This window comes from Mytilus edulis, chromosome 2 (genome assembly GCF_963676685.1).
Source record: "Mytilus edulis chromosome 2, xbMytEdul2.2, whole genome shotgun sequence".
Taxonomy (NCBI): Eukaryota; Metazoa; Mollusca; class Bivalvia; order Mytilida; family Mytilidae; genus Mytilus; species Mytilus edulis.
The window spans coordinates 17,586,808-17,610,954 of record NC_092345.1 but is presented as its reverse complement, the minus strand read 5'-3'; the positions used below and the strand labels follow the sequence as shown (position 1 = coordinate 17,610,954).

At 33.5% G+C, this 24,147-nt stretch overlaps 1 protein-coding gene across 1 annotated transcript; it reads left to right on the top strand.

The window, feature by feature from the left end:
- The first annotated feature begins 4,113 nt into the window (after positions 1–4,113).
- LOC139511598 (putative nuclease HARBI1) lies at positions 4,114–16,249 on the top strand. Its single transcript, XM_071298467.1, has 3 exons — positions 4,114–4,845; positions 5,658–5,944; positions 15,369–16,249. Exons 1-3 carry the CDS (start codon positions 4,308–4,310, stop codon positions 15,570–15,572), a joined length of 1,029 nt encoding a protein of 342 aa, XP_071154568.1. The 5' UTR covers positions 4,114–4,307; the 3' UTR covers positions 15,573–16,249.
- Positions 16,250–24,147: the final 7,898 nt, after the last annotated feature.

Genomic DNA, 24,147 nt, shown 5'->3' with positions numbered 1-24,147 from the left:
TCTCCCTCTTTTTACAATGAGCAATGGAAACTAGTTTTTGGAAATTTTTGATTTTGCAACAAAATCTGCCATTAATCAGTCTCTGACGTACAGCAGCTCTATCGTTTAAATTACCGTTATGATGTTGTCTGCACAGACGAATGCAGTCTTGAAACTTGTCTGCAGGTAATAGAAGTCTATGTATTTAGTTATCTAAACTTGTTCGACTCGCTCGTGTATATAACAATGTATTTGATTTTAACCAAAGAAATCTGTGTACTTCTGAAATATTATTACACGAGGGTTTTCAATATCACAAACGAGTCGATCATTTACTAAATTTTATCATCGGTACAAGGACATTATTCGTAAAAAATAAATAAACATGTGGGCATCTTATACGTTCAGGTATTTCAAACACAACCTGTTATGGTTACATTCTTTACAAAGCACACCCATGTTGGCATTCAACTCAAAAGCTAAACAAACCTTAAAGAGGCTTATTAAGAAGGGATATATTTACGAAACTGTTGTCAGGTAATAAAGATGGCATACCTCTTTTAGGTAATTTTTTAGTAGCAATAAACAAAAAAAACCTATGTCAATTGGACATGCTTTGATACTATATATGCCCTTGAATTTTTACTAGATAACATCTATCGTCAGATTATCGGAATTCCAATGGGGACTAACTGTGCACCACTTATTGCGGACCTGTTTTTGTATTGCTATGAGTTACAATTTATGACAAAAATAAGCAAAGACCCATCGAAACAACATCTGATAAAAAAAATTAATAATATTTTTAGATATTTGGATGATATTTTGGCTCTCAATAATGACGACTTCAGTATGTATATTAAAGAAATTTATCCTGTTGAACTTACTTTAAATAAAGCTAATACTAACAATGACCACTGTCCTTTCCTCGATCTTGATATCTTTATCACTAACGGAAAGCTGAATACTAAAATTTATGATAAAAGAGATGATTTTTCATTTCCTATTGTTAATTATCCATTTTTAGATGGTGACGTTCCCTTGTCACCATCTTACGGTGTTTATATATCTCAACTTGTACGATTCGCTCGTGTATGTAACAATGTTTTAGATTTTAACGAGAGAAATTTATGTATTACTGAAAAATTATTACACCATTATTTGTTCGATATCACAAACTAGTCAAAACATTTACTAAATTTTATCATCGGTATAAGGACATCATTCGTAAATATAGCTCAACGTGCAGACTTCTTATACGTTCAGGTATTTCACATCCAATTTTTTATGGAAATATTCTTTATAATGCACATCAAAAACCTCAAAAACTAACAAAACCTTTGAATAGACTTATTAAGAAGGGATATAGTTACGATACTGTTGTCAGGTCATTAAAGATTGCATATTTTGGCGTTAATATTGATTCACTTATAGGGTCTTTGCATCGGAACTAAACACATTTATTCAAAAACCAGTTGTTGGCATGACACGGGTTATATTCTTCTCATATATGTTATGATGGTATGATACTAAACCCCTAATGGGAAGGATTGTGCTTGATGTTCATATGATGAAATCATAATCTTTCAGTCAGTTTAATTGAAGTCTGGAGCTGGCATGTCAGTTAACTGCTAGTAGTCTGTTGTTATTTATATATTATTGTCATTTTGTTTATTTTCTTTGGTTACATCTTCTGACATCAGACTCGGACTTCTCTTGAACTGAATTGTAATGTGCGTATTGTTATGCGTTAATTTTCTACATTGGCTAGAGGTATAAAGGGAGGGTTGAGATCTCACAAACATGTTTAACCCCGCCGCATTTTTGCGCCTGTCCCAAGTCAGGAGCCTCTGGCCTTTGTTAGTCTTGTATTATTTTAATTTTAGTTTCTTGTGTATAATTTGGAAATTAGTATGGCGTTCATTATCACTGAACTAGTATATATTTGTTTAGGGGCCAGTTGAAGGACGCCTCCGGGTGCGGGAATTTCTCGCTACATTGAAGACCTGTTGGTGACCTTCTGCTGTTGTTTTTTTCTATGGTCGGGTTGTTGTCTCTTTGGCACATTCCCCATTTCCATTCTCAATTTTACTTGGTAATAATAATGATTTACTCATAGGGTATTTGCATCGGAAATAAACACATTTATTCTAAAACCAGTTGTTGGCATGATACGGGATATTTTCTTCTCATTTATCAAATGATGGTATACTTAACCCCATACGGGAGGAATTTTGCTTGCTTTTCATTTGATGAAACCATAATTTTTCAATCAGTTTAATTACGGTCTTGAGCTGGCATGTCAGTAACTTCTAGTAGTTTTTAGGTAATTTATGGATCATTGTCATTTTGCTTAGTTTCTTTTGTTACATATTCTAACATCGGACTTGGACTACTCTCAAACTGAGTTTTTCTGTGCGTATTGCTGTAAGTTTTTTTTCTACATTGGCAAGAGTTTAAGGGGGAGGGTTAAGATATCGCTGAATAAGTTCAACCCCACCGCATTTTTCATTCTGTTCAAAAACATGAGCCTCTGGCCTTTATAAGCCTTTATGATTTTTAATTCTTAGTTATTTATATGTTTTGGAGTTAAGTATGACGTCCATTTTCACTGAAATAGTTCATATTTTTGTGAAGGTACCAACTGAGGTCCGCTTTAGTTTGTGGTAATATTTTGCTGTGTTAACGACCCATTCTGCGGTGACAATGTCACAAAAACTCTTAGGTGTATACAATAGTTTGCCACCCCTTATGTCAATGCATCGGGATCGAGATTTCAGTAAACTAAAGCTACTCGACATATTGCTTCCTGTCTTCATGTGCGCTTGGTTTTAGCCTGATTGTTTTCTAGTCACGGGATAAAGAACAGGGTTGAGCAGTAAATGCCTCAATGGATACCGACTATCACCTAATAGCCACCCGTGTCCTATTGTTCGATTTTCAATCATTTCGCTTATGTTAGAATTGGCCCAGATAAATGCTTCATGGGTTCAACATGGCCGCGTCAGGGACTATACTTATATTCGTCCAATGCGAACAAATTTTCGGCTGGGCGAATATATTTATCATCCTGAACGGCCAGCTGGCGACAAATAATATTTTGCATTGAATCTTATTCCTATCCTTAACCCGTGATATAATAAACCAAAACACGGGCGTGTAAATGTAAAAACTGTACCAAAATGAAAACTCGATTGCCTGATTATTAAATATTCGAAAGCACCTACATATGTAAATTTAGGAATTCGATATACCAGATAAAAGATAACCCAAATTAATTGAAATCACTTTTAATATTTCCAATGACTCCAGATTACCTTCCTTACACACATGTAGCTAAATTGTAAGACAAACTAATGAATAATCATAATAAAACAACCAAAAAAAAGGGTCAATTTTGTCAATTTTTTGTCATGGATTTATTAAGACAGTTCAACTATATATCAACCAGCCTATGAATTTGCATTCATCGACAATGTTTCATTAATGTCCAAGATAAAAACACTGTAGGGCAACCATCAAATGTAATCTCCGAATGGCAACTGGGCTATATGACGCAAACTGTAATAAATTCAGCCATTCAGTAAAGCAATATATACAGTTCAAATTCTGTCCAATTCATGACGCTTCTTTTAACAATATCTGAAAATATACAACAAAGAGCAGAAAATATTCTCAAGGGTGGGATAGGGTGGGTTTTGTGTTCTTTCAGTTCAAATCACGCAAAGAACAAATCATGAAATGCATGCAATTTTATACCAAATAAAAGCGGGTTCCCGCTTATGAAAGTATGTAGGTAAATAAAGGACGCTCAAGCCCTTCAAAATTAAAGAAAAGATAACTCTAGTTTAGCAGACGATAATCTCAATTTATTAAATTCATTTAATGCTTAATGATCAAATGTTATTAAAGAGGGAAAATAGAATAGCGGATTTCCGGTTACCAGTTATATCATTCTAATAACTAAAATCCAGTCGGACAACTGATTTTTGATGCAAAGTCACGATTTAACACATGTAATCACCTTCTCTAAACACTCTTTTTGAAAGCCTCTACGATTAATTCATTATTATTAAGAGTTTTCGTTACGCTTTGGAATCTGAATAGCTTCAAAAATAAACCCCAGGGGCCGGTTGTTCAACTTGTCGTTAAGTCTAACGCTGTCGTTAAAATATGCTAACGCTTCGTTAAAATTTAACGTATGGTTAATCCTGTTGTTCATCTCTACGTTAGATTTAACGCAACGTTAAACTGTCGATAACTTCTATAAAATCTAACGCTGCTATAGACCTTCGTTAAATACTTAACGAAGCGTTTTAATTGATAAAATGGCTGCTCTGTTAATGGTACTTAGGCAAAGAAAAGAGAGAATCTTCAGAGGAATGGTTTCACATCTAAACAATTTGACTGACAATGAAATGAGGATAAGATATAGGTTTGGAAGAGACTCTATAGCCTACATATGTAATATTGTGGGAGATAAATTGAGAAGATCTACAGCAAAGGAAACTGCTCTAACAGTGGAGCAACAAGTATGCATAGCCTTGAGGTTTTATGCCTCTGGGTCTTTTTTACAAGTAATTGGAGATACAATGGGCTACGACAAAGCAACTGTATCTAGAGCAGTGAATGATGTTACCAATGCTTTACTTGATGTGAAAGACAACTTCATCCAGTGGCCAAAAGACATCAATTCTAAAAACAGGATGAAGTGTGGTTTCCACAGACAAATGAACTTCCCAAACGTTTTGGGATGCATTGATTGCACACACATCAAGATACAAGGGCCATCAGAGGACGAGGCAGCTTTTGTCAACAGAAAGGGGTTCCATAGTGTGAACGTGCAGGCTGTGTGTGATTACGAAGGTACTTATTTAATTTGTTAATCTTATGTGTCTGATCTCCTCTTCGTCTGTTTATTTGTTTACCTTTGTTATTATCTCCCTTAAACTTTCTCGTCAGTAAGCCAACATTTCGGCCCTCGATCTTATACGACCCAAATATTACAAGTGATTGATCGACGATCGGGTCATTGTGTGCCATCTTTTCCAATAAGACCGCGCACCTGTGACTCCAAACAGTGTGGTTATACGTTCCACTTATTTATATGTGCTATTTCTAATCTTTACAATGTGGATGAAGGAAAGCATAAATATTACTGTTGTATTTTTCTGTACGGGATCGGGTGTTTTTAAGCTCGAGATTTCAGGAATGACACCCTTTCGGGATTTCGGGAATGACCCTTTCAGGATCCGGGAATTCTTTTTTCGAATTTCTGGATCTCGGGATTTTGTGTTTTTAAGCCCAGGATTTCTGGATCCGGACCCCCCCCCTTTTTTATACTGAAGGAAACACATATTTTTTTCACTGAAAACGATTTTGAACATTCATAAATAATAAAATTATTGAGTATACTAATAGTTTCAATCATCTGTATGCATTTTTTTAGGGCCTCAATGAGCCTCAATGAAAATAAGACTAGTTCTAATTGAGTTACACTTTTTAATTGAAAAAAAATATGATTATTAACTGGAGTCCCGATAAAGTTCCTATACCCCCTCTTATTTGTCACAAGCAGCAATAGACTGAGTGACCTTTATTCAACAGTTCAAGCTGCAGTTAACTGTAACATTATTTAGTACTCTTCATAGAATTAAATTAGTTTAATATTTTTTCAGGGAAATTTACCAATATATCTGCTAACTGGCCAGGGTCAACCCATGATTCCCACATCTTCAACACATCAAACCTATGTCACTACCTGGAGACAAACAACAGAGGACTTGCAGACGGTTTGATACTAGGAGACAGCGGGTATGCATGTCGCCCTTTTCTCATGACACCCTATCTAAATCCCAGAGAAAGACACCAGCAAAGATTTAATAGAGCACACTCCAGTACAAGATCTATTATTGAAAGGGCTTTTGGAATCTTAAAGAGAAGATTTCATGTTTTACACTCTGAGGTAAAAATAATTATAGAATACTTTAAAATATGATAACAAAAAAGTAGTGTGATTGCCAATGAGAATTCTCCAAACTAGAGACCAAATTTCTTGGAAGTTAACATCGATAGGTAACTGTACCGCCTTCAACAATGAGATAATCCTATATAGTGATGTATCACCAAGGAAAAATGAGGTATTTTTCCTTAGCAATATTTTTGAATAGTTTTGTATTGTAATAGAAAAATGTAGTTTATTTTATTTCATATGGTTTATTAGTTAATGTATGCGGGTTCTACTTTGTAAACTATTTTACATAAAATTATTGTTTAAATGTTCTATACATTTCAAGCGTAGGATACTTCAACCAATGTCAAATAAGCACTTTTATAAACTATTGATCTTGTCTGGACAATGAGACTGCAGCAGTTACCAAATTATATATATGTCTAGTAAAGTTATAAAGAGCATCTTAAAAGTTCGGACAACGGTCAAGCGACATCTGCAACTTTATTTGTGTATTATACATTTTGTCGATAACTCATAAATCATACATTCTTTTGTTTGTTACTTGCTAGGACATTCAGAACTTAGTATTTAAACTTATTAAGCCGCTATGAAATCAATAGCGAATTTCTTGTTATGATAGGTGTCAGTCGATCCCGGCCTGCCTGGATATCGGCAGCAATGTTGCATATTCTTATACATGTATTTCTTGTGTTGTAAAATAAGAATGTTTTATCTATACGAGAATAATTAATATACTATCATTGAACTTAGTGTTTTATTGACTTCTTGTGCGTTATATGAAGAAAACCAGACAATGAGATACCTATGCTCTACCATCACTATTCAGAGTTAGTTCCCCTACAAAATAATATGATAGGAACTGGGTCGCAGAATGTCAGCTAGTTCCCTCACTTATTGACATGCAATCCGGTCTGGTCATAGAGTGGTTCGAGGACCCGGCTTCGTTTCTCGTGAAGAAGATGCTTGCTGAACTTTAAGGACTAGTGCCATAATATAGAAGACCTCCAGGACAGGAAACCGTATAGGAATTTAGCTATTTACTTATTCCTTGGTAACTGCAGAGGGTGAGTACAGCCTATTATTAAATCACCTGTGACACTTTTATATATAATAATAGTTTTAATTTATTGAACATATAATTAGGTCTGATAAGTGATAAGGCTTATATTTTTCATCCCTCCTGAAGTCTAATATTATATTATTAAAATGGCAAAGTCTTTTGAGTTCAAGAACAACTTCATGGCTAATGTAGAAACAGCCATTGTAAATAGTAATAAAATAAGGGTTAAATTAGGTAATATTTATATTAATGCTCTTGTAGACTCTGGTGCTACAATTTCTGTTATTAATGAGCAATTGCTTAGAAGAGCATTTTATAAGAAAGAATTACCAGTCATAAGTACTACAGATTTACATGAAATTCGTGGAGTATGCAATACTGTACATAATGTTCAAGGGAAAATTGATTTGGACATAGATGTCAATGGATTAGTTATGCCCTTTTCTTTTTATATTTTAAGAGATGTTGGATTTCACTTAATCCTTGGTCAAGATTTTTTGACTACTCATAAGGCAAACATTGATTTTTCAAATGGTTGTGTTTCATTTCATAATGATTTTACTATTGCTGCCTTGGAGTCTGGAAAGAATTTAGAGAGATATTTCATAGCAAACACAAACAAAACGCTGACTTTAAAAGCATATACAGAGAATGATATACAACTTTCTATCAATAAATTCCCAACAAATACAACAGTGCTGTTAGAGCCACACGATAATTTGATCAACAGACAAATATTAGGTTCAAATTGTCTCAGTGTAGTTACAAATGCAAAAGTTTACTACAGAGTGCTAAATCCAACAAATGAAGACATTGTTATAAAGGCAAATTCACCAATTTCAAAAGTTTGCAAATCACCCACAAAACCAATCTGTGCCTTAGATAACAAATCAAAATCAGATGTTCAATTTCAAGACCCAATTAAAGAGGCATTAAATCTTAATGTTACAATTGATTCCGATAACATTACTAAAGAACAACACCAAAAACTTCTAAAGTTAATAGGATCAAATAGGAATGTTTTCGCAAAAGATGCGTCTGAATTAGGCAAAACAGACTTGCATTATCACAATATTGAAACGACAAATGAAGCACCAGTAAGGTCTAAACGGTTTCAATATTCACCAAAAATGCAAGAAGTTATGGAGACACAAATCAAAAATCTCAAAGAAAATGACATCATAGAAGAATCAATGTCTCCTTACCATAGCAGTGTAATCTTAGTGAAAAAACCAAACAATACATACAGATTCGTTTTAGACTTTCGAAAATTGAATGAGGTCACTAAAAAAGTTTCTTTCTCAATTCCTAAAATAGAAGAGGTTGTTGATACAGTTGGCTATTCAAGAGCTAAAATTTTCAGTTCGCTTGATCTTGCTAGTGGATTTCATCAGGTGCCACTTGATGAACAGTCAAAACACAAAACAGCATTCATGACACCACAAGGTCAATACCAATTTAAAAGATTGTGTTTTGGTTTAACAAATGCACCTGCAACATTTCAAATGTTAATGACTAAAGTCTTACAAGAACTAAATTGGAAGGTTGCACTTATATACATAGATGACATATTAGTGTTTTCCAAAAACTTTGATGAACATCTTGAACATTTGAATCTGGTATTTCAAAAATTAAAACAAGCAAAGTTAACTTTACAACCCTCAAAATGTCATTTTGCGGCAAAACAAGTAAAATATTTAGGACACATTATCTCTGAACATGGCATACAGGTTGACAAATCTAAAACAGTTGCAGTTTCTGAATATCCCATTCCAAAATCAGTCAAACAATTACGTAGCTTTCTTGGTATGTGCAACTATTACAGAAAATTTATTCAAAACTACAGTAAAATTTGTTCCTCTCTTACAACACTATTAAAGAAAGATGTAAAATTTGATTGGACAACAAAACAAGATGATGCATTCAATACATTAAAACAAAAACTGACATCTGCACCAATCCTTGCATTTCCTGACTTTGAAAAAGAGTTTTTCCTGTCAATAGATGCGTCAGATTCAGCAATTGGTTATGTATTAGGTCAAAAACATCATGAAGGACTAGAAAAAGTTATTGCATATGGAGGTAGAGGTTTAAGAGATCAGGAAAAACGTTGGCATATCAATCACAAAGAAGGGTTAGCTCTAATTGAAGCTATAAAAACTTTCAAACCGTATATAGCAAACAATCAGTTTACAGTTTACACTGATAGTATAACCGTGCGATGGCTAAATAACTCAAAGGACGCTACTGGACGACTTGGGAGGTGGTCATTGTTTTTACAGCAGTACACTTTCAACATTGTTCATAAACCAGGCACCCAGAACCAAAATGCTGATGCATTGTCACGAAGAGATTATCCCATAGATAGCCAAGACAAAGAATACCAATCTGATGATGACCTTCCAGAGATTGGTTCACTTCATGCTGAAAGGAAAGAACATATAGCAGTCACCTTTGAGTTTGGCTGGGAAAACAGCATCCGGATTCCTGAAGTTCTAGCTATTGAAGAGGACCAACCTAAAGATCCTGATGAGATGTTACCAACACGTCAAACCTTGTACCAGCTACAAAGAAACTGTCCAGACTTCAAACCAATTTTTGATTATAAACTAAAAGGACTCGTTCCAGATGAGGTTCAAAAGGCAAGCTCTCTTGTTGCAAAGGCGTACCATTATGAAATTATTGAAGGCATTTTGTACCATATGGTTTCCGAAAATTCAAGAAAACTTCCTCCAGGCCATAATTTCATAAAACAACTTTGTGTTCCAGCTGTCCTACGACGTGATGTGATGTTATGTTACCATGATAGTAAAATGGCAGCTCATCCAGGTGTTGAGAGAAACCATGCATCCTTACGTTTAAAATACTATTGGCCAAATATGTATTCCGACATAGACAAGTACGTAAGAACATGTGAACAGTGCCAGAAATCAAAGAACTCTAAACATCAGAGACCAGTACCCCTTACTCCTTTGCCAATTGAAAATGTGTTTGAAAGAATGCATATGGATTTTTTAGAACTATCAACAACACCTGACAAACACAGATACTTGCTACTAGTGGTTGACAGTTACTCGAAATGGTGTGAGGCATTTCCCTTGAAATCAATGGGAGCAAAGGTGGTTGCTAAAGTATTATTCAATGAGATAATTTGCCGCTGGGGAAGTCCACGTTGTATCATATCTGACAGAGGTTCCAATTTCATGTCCAAGCTTGTTCAAGCTCTTTGCGAGTTATGTGATGTTACTAGACACTATACAAGTAGCTATCATCCGCAAACCAATGCAGCCTGTGAAAGAATGAATTCTTATATCATTCAATCCCTTCGTTCATATTGTAACAAAGAACAGACAGATTGGCCAGATTTTATACCTCCAATCATGATGGCTTACAGGTCCACACCTGCAACACAGTCAACTCAATTCTCACCATTTGAAATACTGTTTGGACAACCAATGAGGCTGCCTATTGATGTGTCTTTAATACCAAAACAAACAATGCCAAGGGAAACTAAACAACATGTAAATGAATTGGTAAACAGATTAAAACTCTACCGTGAAGTTGCTGCTAAAAACCAGAAAGAAAAACAAGACAAATATACCTTTCAACACGACAAAAAAGCAGTTCAACCAACTTTCGTTGCTGGGGCAAAAGTATGGCTATATTGTAGCAGAACACCAAAAGGCAAGAATCACAAATTAGTTCAAAGATGGACAGGTCCTTACCGAATTCTGTACAAAGGGCCAAATAATACCTTAAAGATTAAGAATACTGAAACACAAAAAGAGGTTAAGGCATTAGTACATGCTAAGAGACTGAAAGACTACCATAATCCCCTAGACCGTCCAAATTATCTGCTGCCTGAATATGAAGACATTCTACTTGATGTAGAAGAGCAAGATGATAACGAAGCCACAAATGTTGAGCGTAATGATGACCTTATTGATTCACAAAACATGCAAAATGAAGACAATAATCAGACACAAAATGAAGTTCAGACTCAAAGTTCAGTTCAAAATGATACAAATATTCAAGACAAACATAATTCACAGGTCAAAAATTCACAAAAGGCAAACCAAGGGGCATCACAAAATCAAAACAGATTACAAAACCCTCAGCATACCGCATTTCAGTCCAATGAAATTGAAAAACTTGTTGAATATAGTCTTTATCAGGGTAAACCTATATACAAAGTAAAATTGACTGGTAAGCCAGGAACTAGTTGGCAAGATGGTTCACGTATTCCAGAAAATTTAAAACAGGATTACCATAGACAATACAATGCAAAAGGACGAAAGCGGAAACGTCCAGGAAAACACAAGTTTTTTGAGTCAACTAAAAGTCCGTCAGTTCAAGTCATTCAAACTTATAAGGCATTTCCCAAAACAAAACCAAATTCATTTCAAAACCAGGGAAATAGTCAACAATTCAGTCAAGTACCTAATCAACAAATTGTAAGCGTTCTATTAGACAAAGATCAAAAACAGTCCAGATATTTAGTAAAGTTTTCAAATGGTAATGTCTGTCAAGGTCCAAGAAGTACTCTATTTATGAGTGAGGATTTAAGACCTGATGTGTTTAGGCAGTTCTTAAAAGTCCTAAAACAAGAAGAAAATATGTGTGCAAACTCTCAAAATCCAGTACAACCAAATGATTTTGTGCCAGTATCCCAGTTTGATATTGAAACAATGAAATTTATGCACCATTTTACACCTACAACACGAAGAGCAATACCCACTCAATATTCATCTGGTCATGGCATTAACAGGTTCAGATTAAAACTTATTGAACATTATGCAAGGGTTAATGGCAATGATCCAAGTCTGTACTAGTTCCTTACCAAAACTGGGTATGTTATAGGTTCTGCTTTAATCGAGCTTTTGTTCTTAAAAAGACATGCTCGTATAAGTTTTTAAGGATCTATATACTTATTTCAGCATTGTTCATGCTCTTGTCCTAGACAAAGACCATGGAATACAATTTTTTTTCCAATAGTAATGTAATTTTTGTTGTTCTTATCATTCAACACTAAAATAAAGTAATAAGACATAAATTAAAAATAACAATGATTGTTTAATGTGATGACAAATATTTAGAAACATTTTTAAACTGTAGAGTAAGGGTTGGTCTCGTCAACCAAACCTTACTTCTTACAGGCAGTTTAGTATGGAAGTGACGACTCCATGCTGAATTATTATCAAATTCGGGGAATTCATTTTCATTGATTTCTTAAGATTATGATACATCATTGTTATTTTTGGTTTTTGAAATATTAATATTTATATCTAATCAGTCAGTTATAAAAGTCCGAAAATTTATTTTTACCCTATATTTCTTAAGTAATGTGTTAGTTAATCCCAAGGGTTTGTACTTTATAGTTTTTAATAAATTCAAAGATCAACTAAAGAATAATATTAATGCTATGTACATGTAGATACTAAACGTTTCTCTATTAAATATAAACTCTGCTCATCGCTTTTCATAGGGCTAAGAATAAATAGTTTTTCAAGTTTATAGGATATTAATATTTCATGTATTAAGGCCAAAATAAATTGTCACAAGGTGATTTTGGTAAGCTGTGTCTCATTATACTCAGTAGTATGGAAGAAGTTTCAATAACATTTATGATTATCAAATTAGACTATTTCAGAGGATTCTAGTACAGAAAAGAACCAGAATACAAGACATTTTCAAAGTAAATTGCAGTTAAGCAATCAAGTTCTGTGCTTTGCTCGTGGGAAAAAGAGATATATTCAGCCTCATTCTAGTGTCGGTTCCTCATGCTTGTCAAATATTATATAAAGGAAAAATCCATTAGGTTATGGATTTCATGTTACATTTCGGAATATGTAACATTTCATTGTGTGTCTTTTTTTGAAACTTCCATGTGGATATTGATTTCAAAGTTTTACATTCGTTGATGTAAAACATCAGTGGATCAGGTGAATCTCCATGTGGATATGGAATTCACAGTTTACATCTGTCATATGTAAATTTCTTCAGTTTCATGCGGATTGAAACTTCGAAGGTCAGGAAAACCATATATAAGGTATGAATCGCCATGCAGAAATGGGATTTAGAAGTTTCATGTGGATTGAGACTTCAAACCAGGCAACTGGTTTATGCCGATAAAACATCCTTCGGGTACCACTCTCTTCTGAGAGGAAGGTTTGTTTTGTGTCCAGAAGATTTGTCGTGTTCGTGCAACAGAACAGATGTGTTCCAGAATATTTCAGACCAATAGACTATTATCAAAAGATTTGTATCAAAAGATTCATATCAAAAGATTCAAATCATTAGACTGTGTTAAAATAACTATTCATTTCGTTAATAATGAGATTTATGTCAAAGGATTCATATCAATTGAAGCAAAACCAAAAGATTAATATCAATAGAAGCAAAACCAAAAGACTGTGTTCGAATGACAATACATTTTTTGTTCAATGACGTTAATAATGATATTCATGTACATAATTCAGGATGTGTTTACTTTCAATGAGGATATTTCAATTATTGTAGAATAATTTGCTTTAATGAAATAATAACAGGCTATTGTTTGGGCTTGGAATTATTTTTGATTGTGGAATTTGCGGAATTTTCTGTGCTGGAGGTTTTTGATGGGTTCCGTGTTTGTTTGGCATAATAATGTTTTGAGCGGTTCATAGCACTTTCCATATAATGTATTTTGTATAGATGGTGTTGTGCGCGGCACAGTACATTCTATTGAACATGTACTATTTTTTTTGTAAAAGAAAGTGTTGTGCGCAGCACAGAACATTGAAGTGCGGAATAGGCATGGAATTTGTTAGAAATTTCTAGCACGGGAAGTTGTGGGAGTTCCATAGTTGATGGTGATTCCAAGTTTAAATAATAGCCTGTTTAATGTTAATTTAAATAATGTGTGTTACCATGTAGTATATATATTATGCACATGTATGAAAAGATTTTTTTTTTTATTGTTATTTCTTCTTTCTATAAGAAAAAAAATCTTTTGTGGAAGAAGGGAGAGTATATCACCAAGGAAAAATGAGGTATTTTTCCTTAGCAATATTTTTGAATAGTTTTGTATTGTAATAGAAAAATGTAGTTTATTTTATTTCATATGGTTTATTAGTTAATGTATGCGGGTTCTACTTTGTAAACTATTTTACATAAAATTATTGTTTAAATGTTCTATACATTTCAAGCGTAGGATACTTCAACCAATGTCAAATAAGCACTTTTATAAACTATTGATCTTGTCTGGACAATGAGACTGCAGCAGTTACCAAATTATATATATGTCTAGTAAAGTTATAAAGAGCATCTTAAAAGTTCGGACAACGGTCAAGCGACATCTGCAACTTTATTTGTGTATTATACATTTTGTCGATAACTCATAAATCATACATTCTTTTGTTTGTTACTTGCTAGGACATTCAGAACTTAGTATTTAAACTTATTAAGCCGCTATGAAATCAATAGCGAATTTCTTGTTATGATAGGTGTCAGTCGATCCCGGCCTGTCTGGATATCGGCAGCAATGTTGCATATTCTTATACATGTATTTCTTGTGTTGTAAAATAAGAATGTTTTATCTATACGAGAATAATTAATATACTATCATTGAACTTAGTGTTTTATTGACTTCTTGTGCGTTATATGAAGAAAACCAGACAATGAGATACCTATGCTCTACCATCACTATTCAGAGTTAGTTCCCCTACAAAATAATATGATAGGAACTGGGTCGCAGAATGTCAGCTAGTTCCCTCACTTATTGACATGCAATCCGGTCTGGTCATAGATGCATAGCTTAAATGGTTAATTAACCTCAGCAGTTTCATACAAAAAATGCCAAAAAAACTTCAGCCATGAAGAAAAAAATATATTGAGTAAAAAGGGACACAAACAAAAGAAACTAATTATTAAAAGGATACTAATTAGGGAGCTACCATTTATTGTTTGAGGGGGGGCTAGTATGAAAAATGCCTTTTTATTTTTCACACTTTCATACATAAATTGTCATCCTGCCTCTTTTTTACTCAAACTCTTGTCCTGACTTTTTAAATTTCATACAAGCGACACTATCCCCATAAAAATTAAATGGAAGCTCTGAAAAACTAGAGACAATTGTTACAGAAAGAGCCGCAGTTAATAGGGATTATAGTGAACCTGTTATTTAAGTAGCTATCGGTATTGGTTTTTTTAGAATGCCGTGCAAATAATCATTAACATGGTATTTTTTGTTAAAGTGGATATCTGCATGGGTAATTTTCCAGGAGACAATATTGTAGATGGGAATACACTTCTGAAACAGTTTTTTTTTAATTTGAAAGATATTTTCCTGCCCATAATTATGAAATTAAATTTCAGGTCAGAATGAAACCAGAAAAAGTCTGTCGAGTGTTTGGTGCTTGTGCTGTTCTACATAACATAGCTTTAACAAGGAATGAACCTTTGGAAGATGTTTGTGGTGTACATGTTCAGCAAGACCAGCCAGTGCAAGTTCCGAATTTTGAAGGAGAACAGGATGGTAGACACATTACAGAGCATATCGCAAGAGTTTTCTTCAACTGAAATACATGTTTAATACACAAGAGTCTTTATTTTTTCATCCAATATAAAATTGTGATAAATAATACAAGTTATTTTTTCTCAAAACACATGCATTCGACATGTCAGTGAATTGAAGGCTTAGCAAATAATGAGTTCATAAATACACTTGCGGTAATATGAGTTATTGGCACTACGAAGTGTCAGTCGTCACGCTATTTTAAACATCATCTCATTGTTAATTGTACACTGAATGACATTTTACCCCAAGGCTTGATTAAGGTATACATTTAAGGTCATCCTTTGGAATTTGTTCGTCCAATCAGTGAAACCCTTGTCGTAAAGTGGGTCTTCCATAGACTGTTGGGTGTGTAAAAATGCCGGCACATCTGGTTGGAAAGGGGATGTATAATCTGATTGCGTTGTATGGATAAGTGTAACGCCATGCATATAACAAAATCGTGTGAGGGGTCTGATTATACATATTGTACTCTTTGTTAATTTGTTCTCATCATGAACATGCATGAAATATTTGCCACTGGATGTAAAGCAAACGATATGAACGAATATAAACATACCAAATAAATGCATAGCCAGAATTAAAACAAGAGTACACACGCTAAAATATCTAGCCTTCTTTATTAATCATTGATGTTATGTGGATAGTCCTTAATATAGAATAGAATAGAATATTTTTATTTCCAAAATTACAGGGCCCATAAAGGGCATAAATCAGATACGATTGATTTACATAATAAAGCTATATTACAACTGTCACATAAACTTAACATTAACCAAGAAGACTAAACATCGACCAATGAACCATGAAAATGAGGACAAAGTCAAATGACACCTGCCAGTTGTACATGAACACCTTACAGTCCTTCCATGCACCCAATATACTAGACCTATTGCTGATAGTATCTGAGATATGGACTTGACCACCAAAACTTAACCTTGTTCACTGAGCCATTAAATGAGGTCGAGGTCAAGTGAAAACTGTCTGGCAAAGAATTGTTAATTGATGAGAAAAATAAATATTTTAATTCATTAAAAGTTGAGAAAATGTTAGTGGAGTATTCTCTTTGTCTTGTTTCATTAATTCTAGCAACTCTATCTGAAGGTCTAATTTCTTCATCTCTTTTGTCTGCTTTTCCATTTAACCCTTCAAATACAGTACCTGAAATAAAAATGATACATGTAGATCCATATGATTATTTTAACATATATCTTTATATGTGTCTGTATACCTTACAACTCTTGTGGAATTTACAGAAGTATTGAATGAAATTGAGATTTCCAGATAAAGTGTATGACCTGTTGGACCTATGCTTTGGCCAGCAGCTGGAAGACCATAAATTTTAAATATTTATATTAGAAGATTTTCATAAAGATGTTGATTTTGTGTAATTTAAGATCGATACACGGTCTCACATCATTGCCTATACCAGTGGTAGATCCAGAACTTTTTGTAAGCGGGTACTGACTGACCACAAAGGGGAGGGCATTGACCGGGCCCCTAGTCCCCTGGATCTGTATCTGTATGATACAAACTAATCGATGGGGACCCATAAAGTCAACTTTTCTTAGTGTTGATAATTGAATTTTACCTTTTTATTTTCCCGAGTATAATGACAGTCTTCAAACTAACACCGAGCCATTCATTATAAGACAATAATATGTTAATCGATTTTTATTATTTTGGATTAAGCCCATAAACATCATCAGCAGTTGCTTTCCTTTTCTTTGGATTTTCTGCTTTCTGTGCTGTTAGAGTCCCCAGCTCAACTACTGCAGCCACTGGGCGTGGCACCTGGATATTTACAGCCGGTAGAAGCGATATTAGTGGTAATGGCTGAAGAATGGATTCAGATCCAGATTGGGAAAGTGGTTGGCTTGGAGGGGTATCAAACAGGTCCTGGGAATTACTTGCACTCTCCTCTGGCAATGCTGCTGAGTTGTCATCTAGAAAATATAATAAGGAGATTGTTATTTTTATAATTATCATGATGATGAATAGACGTGTGTCTATTGTTAAATTTTCTTACTTAAAGAGAGTTTTTTTGTCAGACATTCTTTCTTTGCTTTCATTGACCTAGCCTGACAAACCATATGCATCAATGACAACCAAAACGAGACGGTCAGTAACAAAACTATATATCATAAGACAACTTCTGTTCAATTGTAAGGCAGTATTGCACAATTTTAAATAATTTTCTAGTAAATCTATTGGTTTTGATGAATAATGAATATTGGTGTTTAACGCTGCTTTCAGCACAATCGTGCTATTTCGTTGAAGTCAGTTTTTATTGATGGATGAAGCTGGAGTAAACACCCGACATTAGGTAGGGTATCCAATCCTTAGTCAATTATCATCAAGGATTAGAGGGCACCTGCCCATGCTGGATTTAAACTCGCAATCTCACTCGCTGTCAAAAAAATTATCTTTACATTGCTTATTGTTAAATGAAAATTGCTGGCCCATCTACATTTTACAGTGTTGATATTGCGTCCCCTTCGGTATATTTGACAAAATAAAAATGACCTATTCCAGTGGCACTTCTGTGCATACATTTCTCACTGTATAGCCCTCCCCCTTTTTATCCACATTTTTTTTCACTCATATCCCACAAAGTTTAACACCATCTATATATATTTATTTTCCAAATCTTGAACGATCAACATAGATGATTATTAAAATTGTTAAAATCTTGGCCTTTACGAGCGAATGCCACGGTCGAATTTAAGGTACGGGTTAGCCAGGGTCCGAGAAACATGGTCCTGTCGGCTACAAATCAAAGGGAAATAACAGCAAGGAGGTTCTTTCGTGGATAAACAAAAAAATTGAACTGAACATGTATTGTTCCAAACTATCATTACAATATTGTCAAATGACAATATTTGAAATCATCCATCGCTAGAAAAATGTGTGTCATGAGGTAATAAGGCTCAAAAACAAATATGTTCATTAGCATGCTGAGCGTCTTTCAAGGTTAATATTTAGGACGTAAATACTAGAATGCAGACGACATAAATAATTGACCAAATGAATTGAAATACTTATTATTCACTGAGTAAAACTGAATATAGCCGAATGCCATTTAAATACTAAGCTTACACATTATTAAAGATTAATAAATCAGCTAAATGCCTGTCAAATTTTGATGACATGGTATAAATAATCGGCGATTTTTTTTAACAAAGGTTGCATGAAATCGGAGAGAATAATTAATAGCATTTAAAGATTTATTATTTTAACATATTCACAAAAGAGTATAGATTAGTTACTGATACATACCAAGTACACTTTCAACTCCTTCAAGACCTTTGAAAGAAGCTGAGTCTTTACAAAGGTCTATTGTTCTTTCAATGGCCAGACTCAGTTTTTTTGGCTGTGGACCACCACCAGTAGCCCTCTGCTCCTTGTTACGGTTGTTAAAAACCTTCTTAGCCACCTTCTTGGTGTTAGCCCACTTGTCTTTACAGTCTTTGGAAGACCTGTTGGCAACACCCAGAGCACTGACCAAGATGGAAATCCTGCTCCAGACAGCATTCTTTCTGGAATTGGTTATACCATCCCCAAACTTTTCGTTAATCACTTTGTAATTCTTTTGCACTTGATCTTGAATTACATTTACTTCTTCTTGGTTGAAGTTAGGTTTTCTGTCCCTTTGTGTTTTAGCAGAAGACCTGTCAGCCATGTTGAAGTAAATATTAACAAACCAATGCATTGTGGGTAAAGAGAATAATCTCTAAACTTTAGTTAAATATTTAACGAGTGGTTAAATTATTTAACGTCATCGTTAACTAACGACGGCGTTAAACCAAGTTGAACAACACCATTTTAACCATGGGTTAAGTAACGATACGTTAGAGTATTTAACGACACGTTAAATTTAACGCTTACGTTAAGTTAACGACAAGTTGAACAACCGGTCCCAGTTGTTTAGGGAGTTGTTACAAGTTCGTTTTTGAGAAAAACTTGCAAACACAACTTGTTCTTCAATGAAAAAAAAAAAACAAACGAAAGGCAAATTTTCATCAATAAATATCTCGTATGGTAACCAATCTTCGATGAAAAGTAATTAAATAATATTTTTGATCAACACTTATTAGAGGATGGCTTGGATTTGAAATAAAATTTAATTATTTATGGAGCCATATTGTCAACAGAAAGAAGTTTAATTGAAGGGAGACCATTTTGGCGGGAAATCTTTATAAATTAGTACTGTCAAATCTTATGATATACAGAAATGTCTTTGCACTTGGTAAATATATTCATATCAGAGTCACATACATCTTGAACATTAACGGAGATATACTTCTTGCTGTTCACATATATACATATATTTATCTACATGCGGGGATCAAATTATAATATGTGTGCCGTTTATTGCATCCACAACATTTGGAACCTTAGCTACTTTATAGATCTAGAATTCTTAATAACACTTTGGAACTCTACTGGTTTTGTAGGCATTATGACATACGATTGACAAACTCTCACTAAAACATTCGGTTACATCCCGGGTAATGTTTTCGAGACTTTACTCTGAGATGATGTGAACATTTGCATTCACGAACCAAAAACTTAGAGTTGCGTAAAATCGAAAAGCCACCATTATCTCCAATGATACTAGGAATTCTCGTGATCTCATTGTGGGTTGTTGAAAGTCATTTTCAAACAGTCTACAAAGGTCTAGAATCAATGAACGTGATAATATATTCATGCGTATAATGTCAATGTCATCCAGATAGTCCAGAGGAATACGATAGTCTAGGATTATTATTTGCTCGTATTTGTAAACTTATATATTCGGCAGCCATGTTTGTTTTTTTAATATACCATACTTAATATTTTCTTAAGTCAGGGCCATCCAAAGACCATTTTAAGACACAATTCCTAGGAATATCCTTAGTTGCAATATGTTTGATCAACCCACTTATGACAATAATGTGTCCTTTATTTCATTAGGACACGTCCTTATCCTAAGACTACTATGTTAAACAGGTCTTGGCCTACAAGCAACAACTGGGCGCAGGTATATTCTTGATTAAAAATTGTCCATGAAATTTGATTCTTTGATTGTTTGTTGCTAAACGTCTAGTGGCAAATATTTCATGCATGTTCCGGACGAGTTATGCAATTTGACTTTGGTATATAAAAATCGTCAAGAGTGACATAAGACTAATATATCTTGTTTATTGTTTCAATTACGTAGTTTTGTCTCAAGATAGTATTAGTCTTTTCTTAACATAAACCCAGTTGAGTTTAGTAGCATTTCAGAAAATTCAGTATTATGTAGTTTTGTATAGATAATTAACAACTAATGAAGAGATTTAAAATGACTGTATGTTAATCATTCAAAAAATACTATATTTTACAGCAAGTCAACCTGTGTGAGAAATGACTGAAAGACTAAACATGGCTTTCGAACTGATTTTTTTGTTCAAAATCATTTTTTTTACAGTGTAAGTTGAAGTGCGGAGGAGAAAATAGGGTAAAAAAAAGAACTATTTAAAAAAAAAAAACACATCAGCCAATCGGCCACAACGCAGGCTCGTTGTTAGCTTTTAAAAAACTAATTTAACATGCAAAGGCTTTATCAGGGTGATATACAATTGTAATACAATATACTATATAGTCAAGTTTGAGGTATATCTTAAAGACTAATAAAGACAACAGAAGTATATCGCTGTTCAACCATCATTAATAGATTTAGAGAGAACAAATCCGGATTCCAAACCAAAACCGAAGGAAATACATAAACTGTAAGAGAAAATCCAAATGGAACAACGCGAACACTGAAGTGCAACAAAAATTAATGCCAACATATATATATATATTCTTTTTCTTTATAGCTTTTTGTTTGTCTTTAATGAAAAATTTGTCTCTTTTTTTGTTATTATTAAGATTATAACCCAATGTTGACTGCTGTGATCTTACTTTTGACATTATTACCTAATATAATGGCCGTTTTGTTCGTTCACCCATTGTCAATAAAATGGAAAACTATGCAACTGTCATACAAAAGGTTTAGGTAGTTATATATTCAGGTTTAATCCAACATTTTCTACATACCAAAATGCCTGTACCAAGTCAGGAATATAACAGTTGTTATCTGTTGTTTGACGTGTTTGAGCTTTTGGTTTTGTCATTTGCTTACTGACTTTAAGTTTTGAATTTTCATCTGATTTCGATATTTTTGTTATTTTACTCTAAACATAAAAACAAAGTATTTGATAACAACTATTTGATAAATGCGTTGTAATAGTATTACAATAAAACTTTTAATACGTAAAAGGTAACCATAACAAAAACACGTTTATAGTAAATATTCAATTATTTATTTAAAAAAAAACAGTTGCATTCAATAGTGTTATTAAAGTTATGCTGGGTGGTTTGTAAAACTATCCAATATGCTATTTCTTTAAAATATTTGTTAATGAATATTAATATATAAGTAGATTTTTATAGTTTACACTTTATGAAAACAAGTTCAATTCTATAAATGCAATAATACGAACAAATAGATACAGGTGGAAACCCGGTTGAAAGAAAACAAAAGAATCGAAGCTCTTTGTTAGAGAAGGCGATAAATGCTTACTGTAATGTTTACTATAGTGACAAACATTTTAAAAGTTAATAGAATCAAATAAAATGACAACTTTCTTCTCAATTATGAAGTGTTTTATTTTAAAAACACCATTTGCATAAGTTTTCAATTTATCTAATACATAGTTAAGCAGAACAATTAGATATCAAGTCTACGACATGGGTATCTTTCAAGTTGGATGTAGAAATGCATAACCTCCGATTTTTTTTGATTTTTTACCATGGACAGAAAACATATCAATCTATTAGTTCAGTAATGTTCGTGTCTGCCCTTCCATTATGTTACTCAAGAAAGAATTCCAAAAAATGGGTAACAATTGTATCAAAAGAGAAAATCGAGTGCACTTTTTTTATGTTAGGGCGTGTTTGAGTTGACTATTTTGTCTTGATAACGCACAAAGCAGGAATATGTCATACATCGTCTCGCTTCAGATTCTATCATTTTTATATATCAAAGCTACAAGTTGACTTTATAACATAAAAAAATCACAGTACTAAAAGATGAAATATATGGGTCAAGTGAAATATATTTAGCTATCTAATGAATCACAAAAACAGAGAAGGTGTGTTCGTATAGCTATTGTTTTACTTAAAATACTTGACGACAGTCTTTCAAGTTGGATGACGAAAATGCATATCTTTGAAAAATTATAATTTTTTGTGTGTGATAACTAGGGTTTATAGTCTTTAACCACTAAAAAAATCTAGTCTGCCCTTCCACGAAGTATTTAATTAGAATTTTTTTTAAATATTTATGAATTTTTGAAAATTCCACCTGACAAACGATAATACAATAATTTTATGTTGAATCAATGCAGACAAGATCATCAACTGATGCTTATTAGGTAGTTGATACATTTGTCTTTTAAAATACAACTGACATATACGGCTCGTAATGGTGCAATGTGGATAAATTTATCGGTTTCCAAGAGCAATATTGACAGCGCGTCATCCCTACTTTGTCGAAGTAGAATCCTGACTGGATAGGTGTTCGTTTAAGCAAATATATTGAACCTGTTATTCTTTTTTAAATAGATAAAAACATCAGGAACAATACAATTTTGATTAAGTTATTTATGTTATGATACCTTCACAGGAAGGGGGATGCTGAGGTTTTCTCTCTGGATTAATGGTATTTTCCCGGTTAATTAAATGTATGGCATAGTATTTATCCAACAATTGTAAATGCAGTAATTCAGATCAATTGTTTTTTCTCTCTTTTGTCTGCAATCTAATATTTGGGTTCGAGGATACAATATTTGTCATCTAATTACGTGGCTCTTCCTTTATAGAAATTGAGAATAGTTTGTAATTAAAATATGTTAAAGATATGAATGTGATAAAAATTGAAATGATTGAATAGTTATCGAAGGTACCAGGATTATAATTTAATATGCCAGACGCGCGTTTTAGTCTACATAAGACTCATCAGTTACGATCGGATCAAAATAGTTATAAAGCCAAACAAGTACATAGTTAAAGAGCATTGAGGACCCAAAACTCAAAAAAAAGTTGTGCCAAATACGGCTGAGATAATCTATTCCTGGGCTAAGAAAACCCTTGGTTTTTCGAAAATTTAAAGTTTTGTAAACAGGACATTTATAAAAATGACCATATAATTGATATTTATGTCAACACCGAAGTGCTTACTACTGGGCTAGTGTTACCCTCGGGGACGAAACGTCCGTCAGCAGTGGCATCGACCTAGTGATGTAAAACAGTAATTAATATTTTTGTAGTATACATTTAACAATATTGTAGCGATAGTTATATGATCTTCACTTTATCATGTTTATTTGATTCAAAATAAGTTACACTGTGCAGTAACGATGGTTTAGTGATATTAATATCATATCATCAGTGATTACATGCTATTAGAAATGAGATATAACATATGATATAGCTCTGAACACTGACCAATATGTAGCTTGCTGAAGGTAATTTCTTATATGATCACATTAATCAGTTTTAAGTTTTTGAATG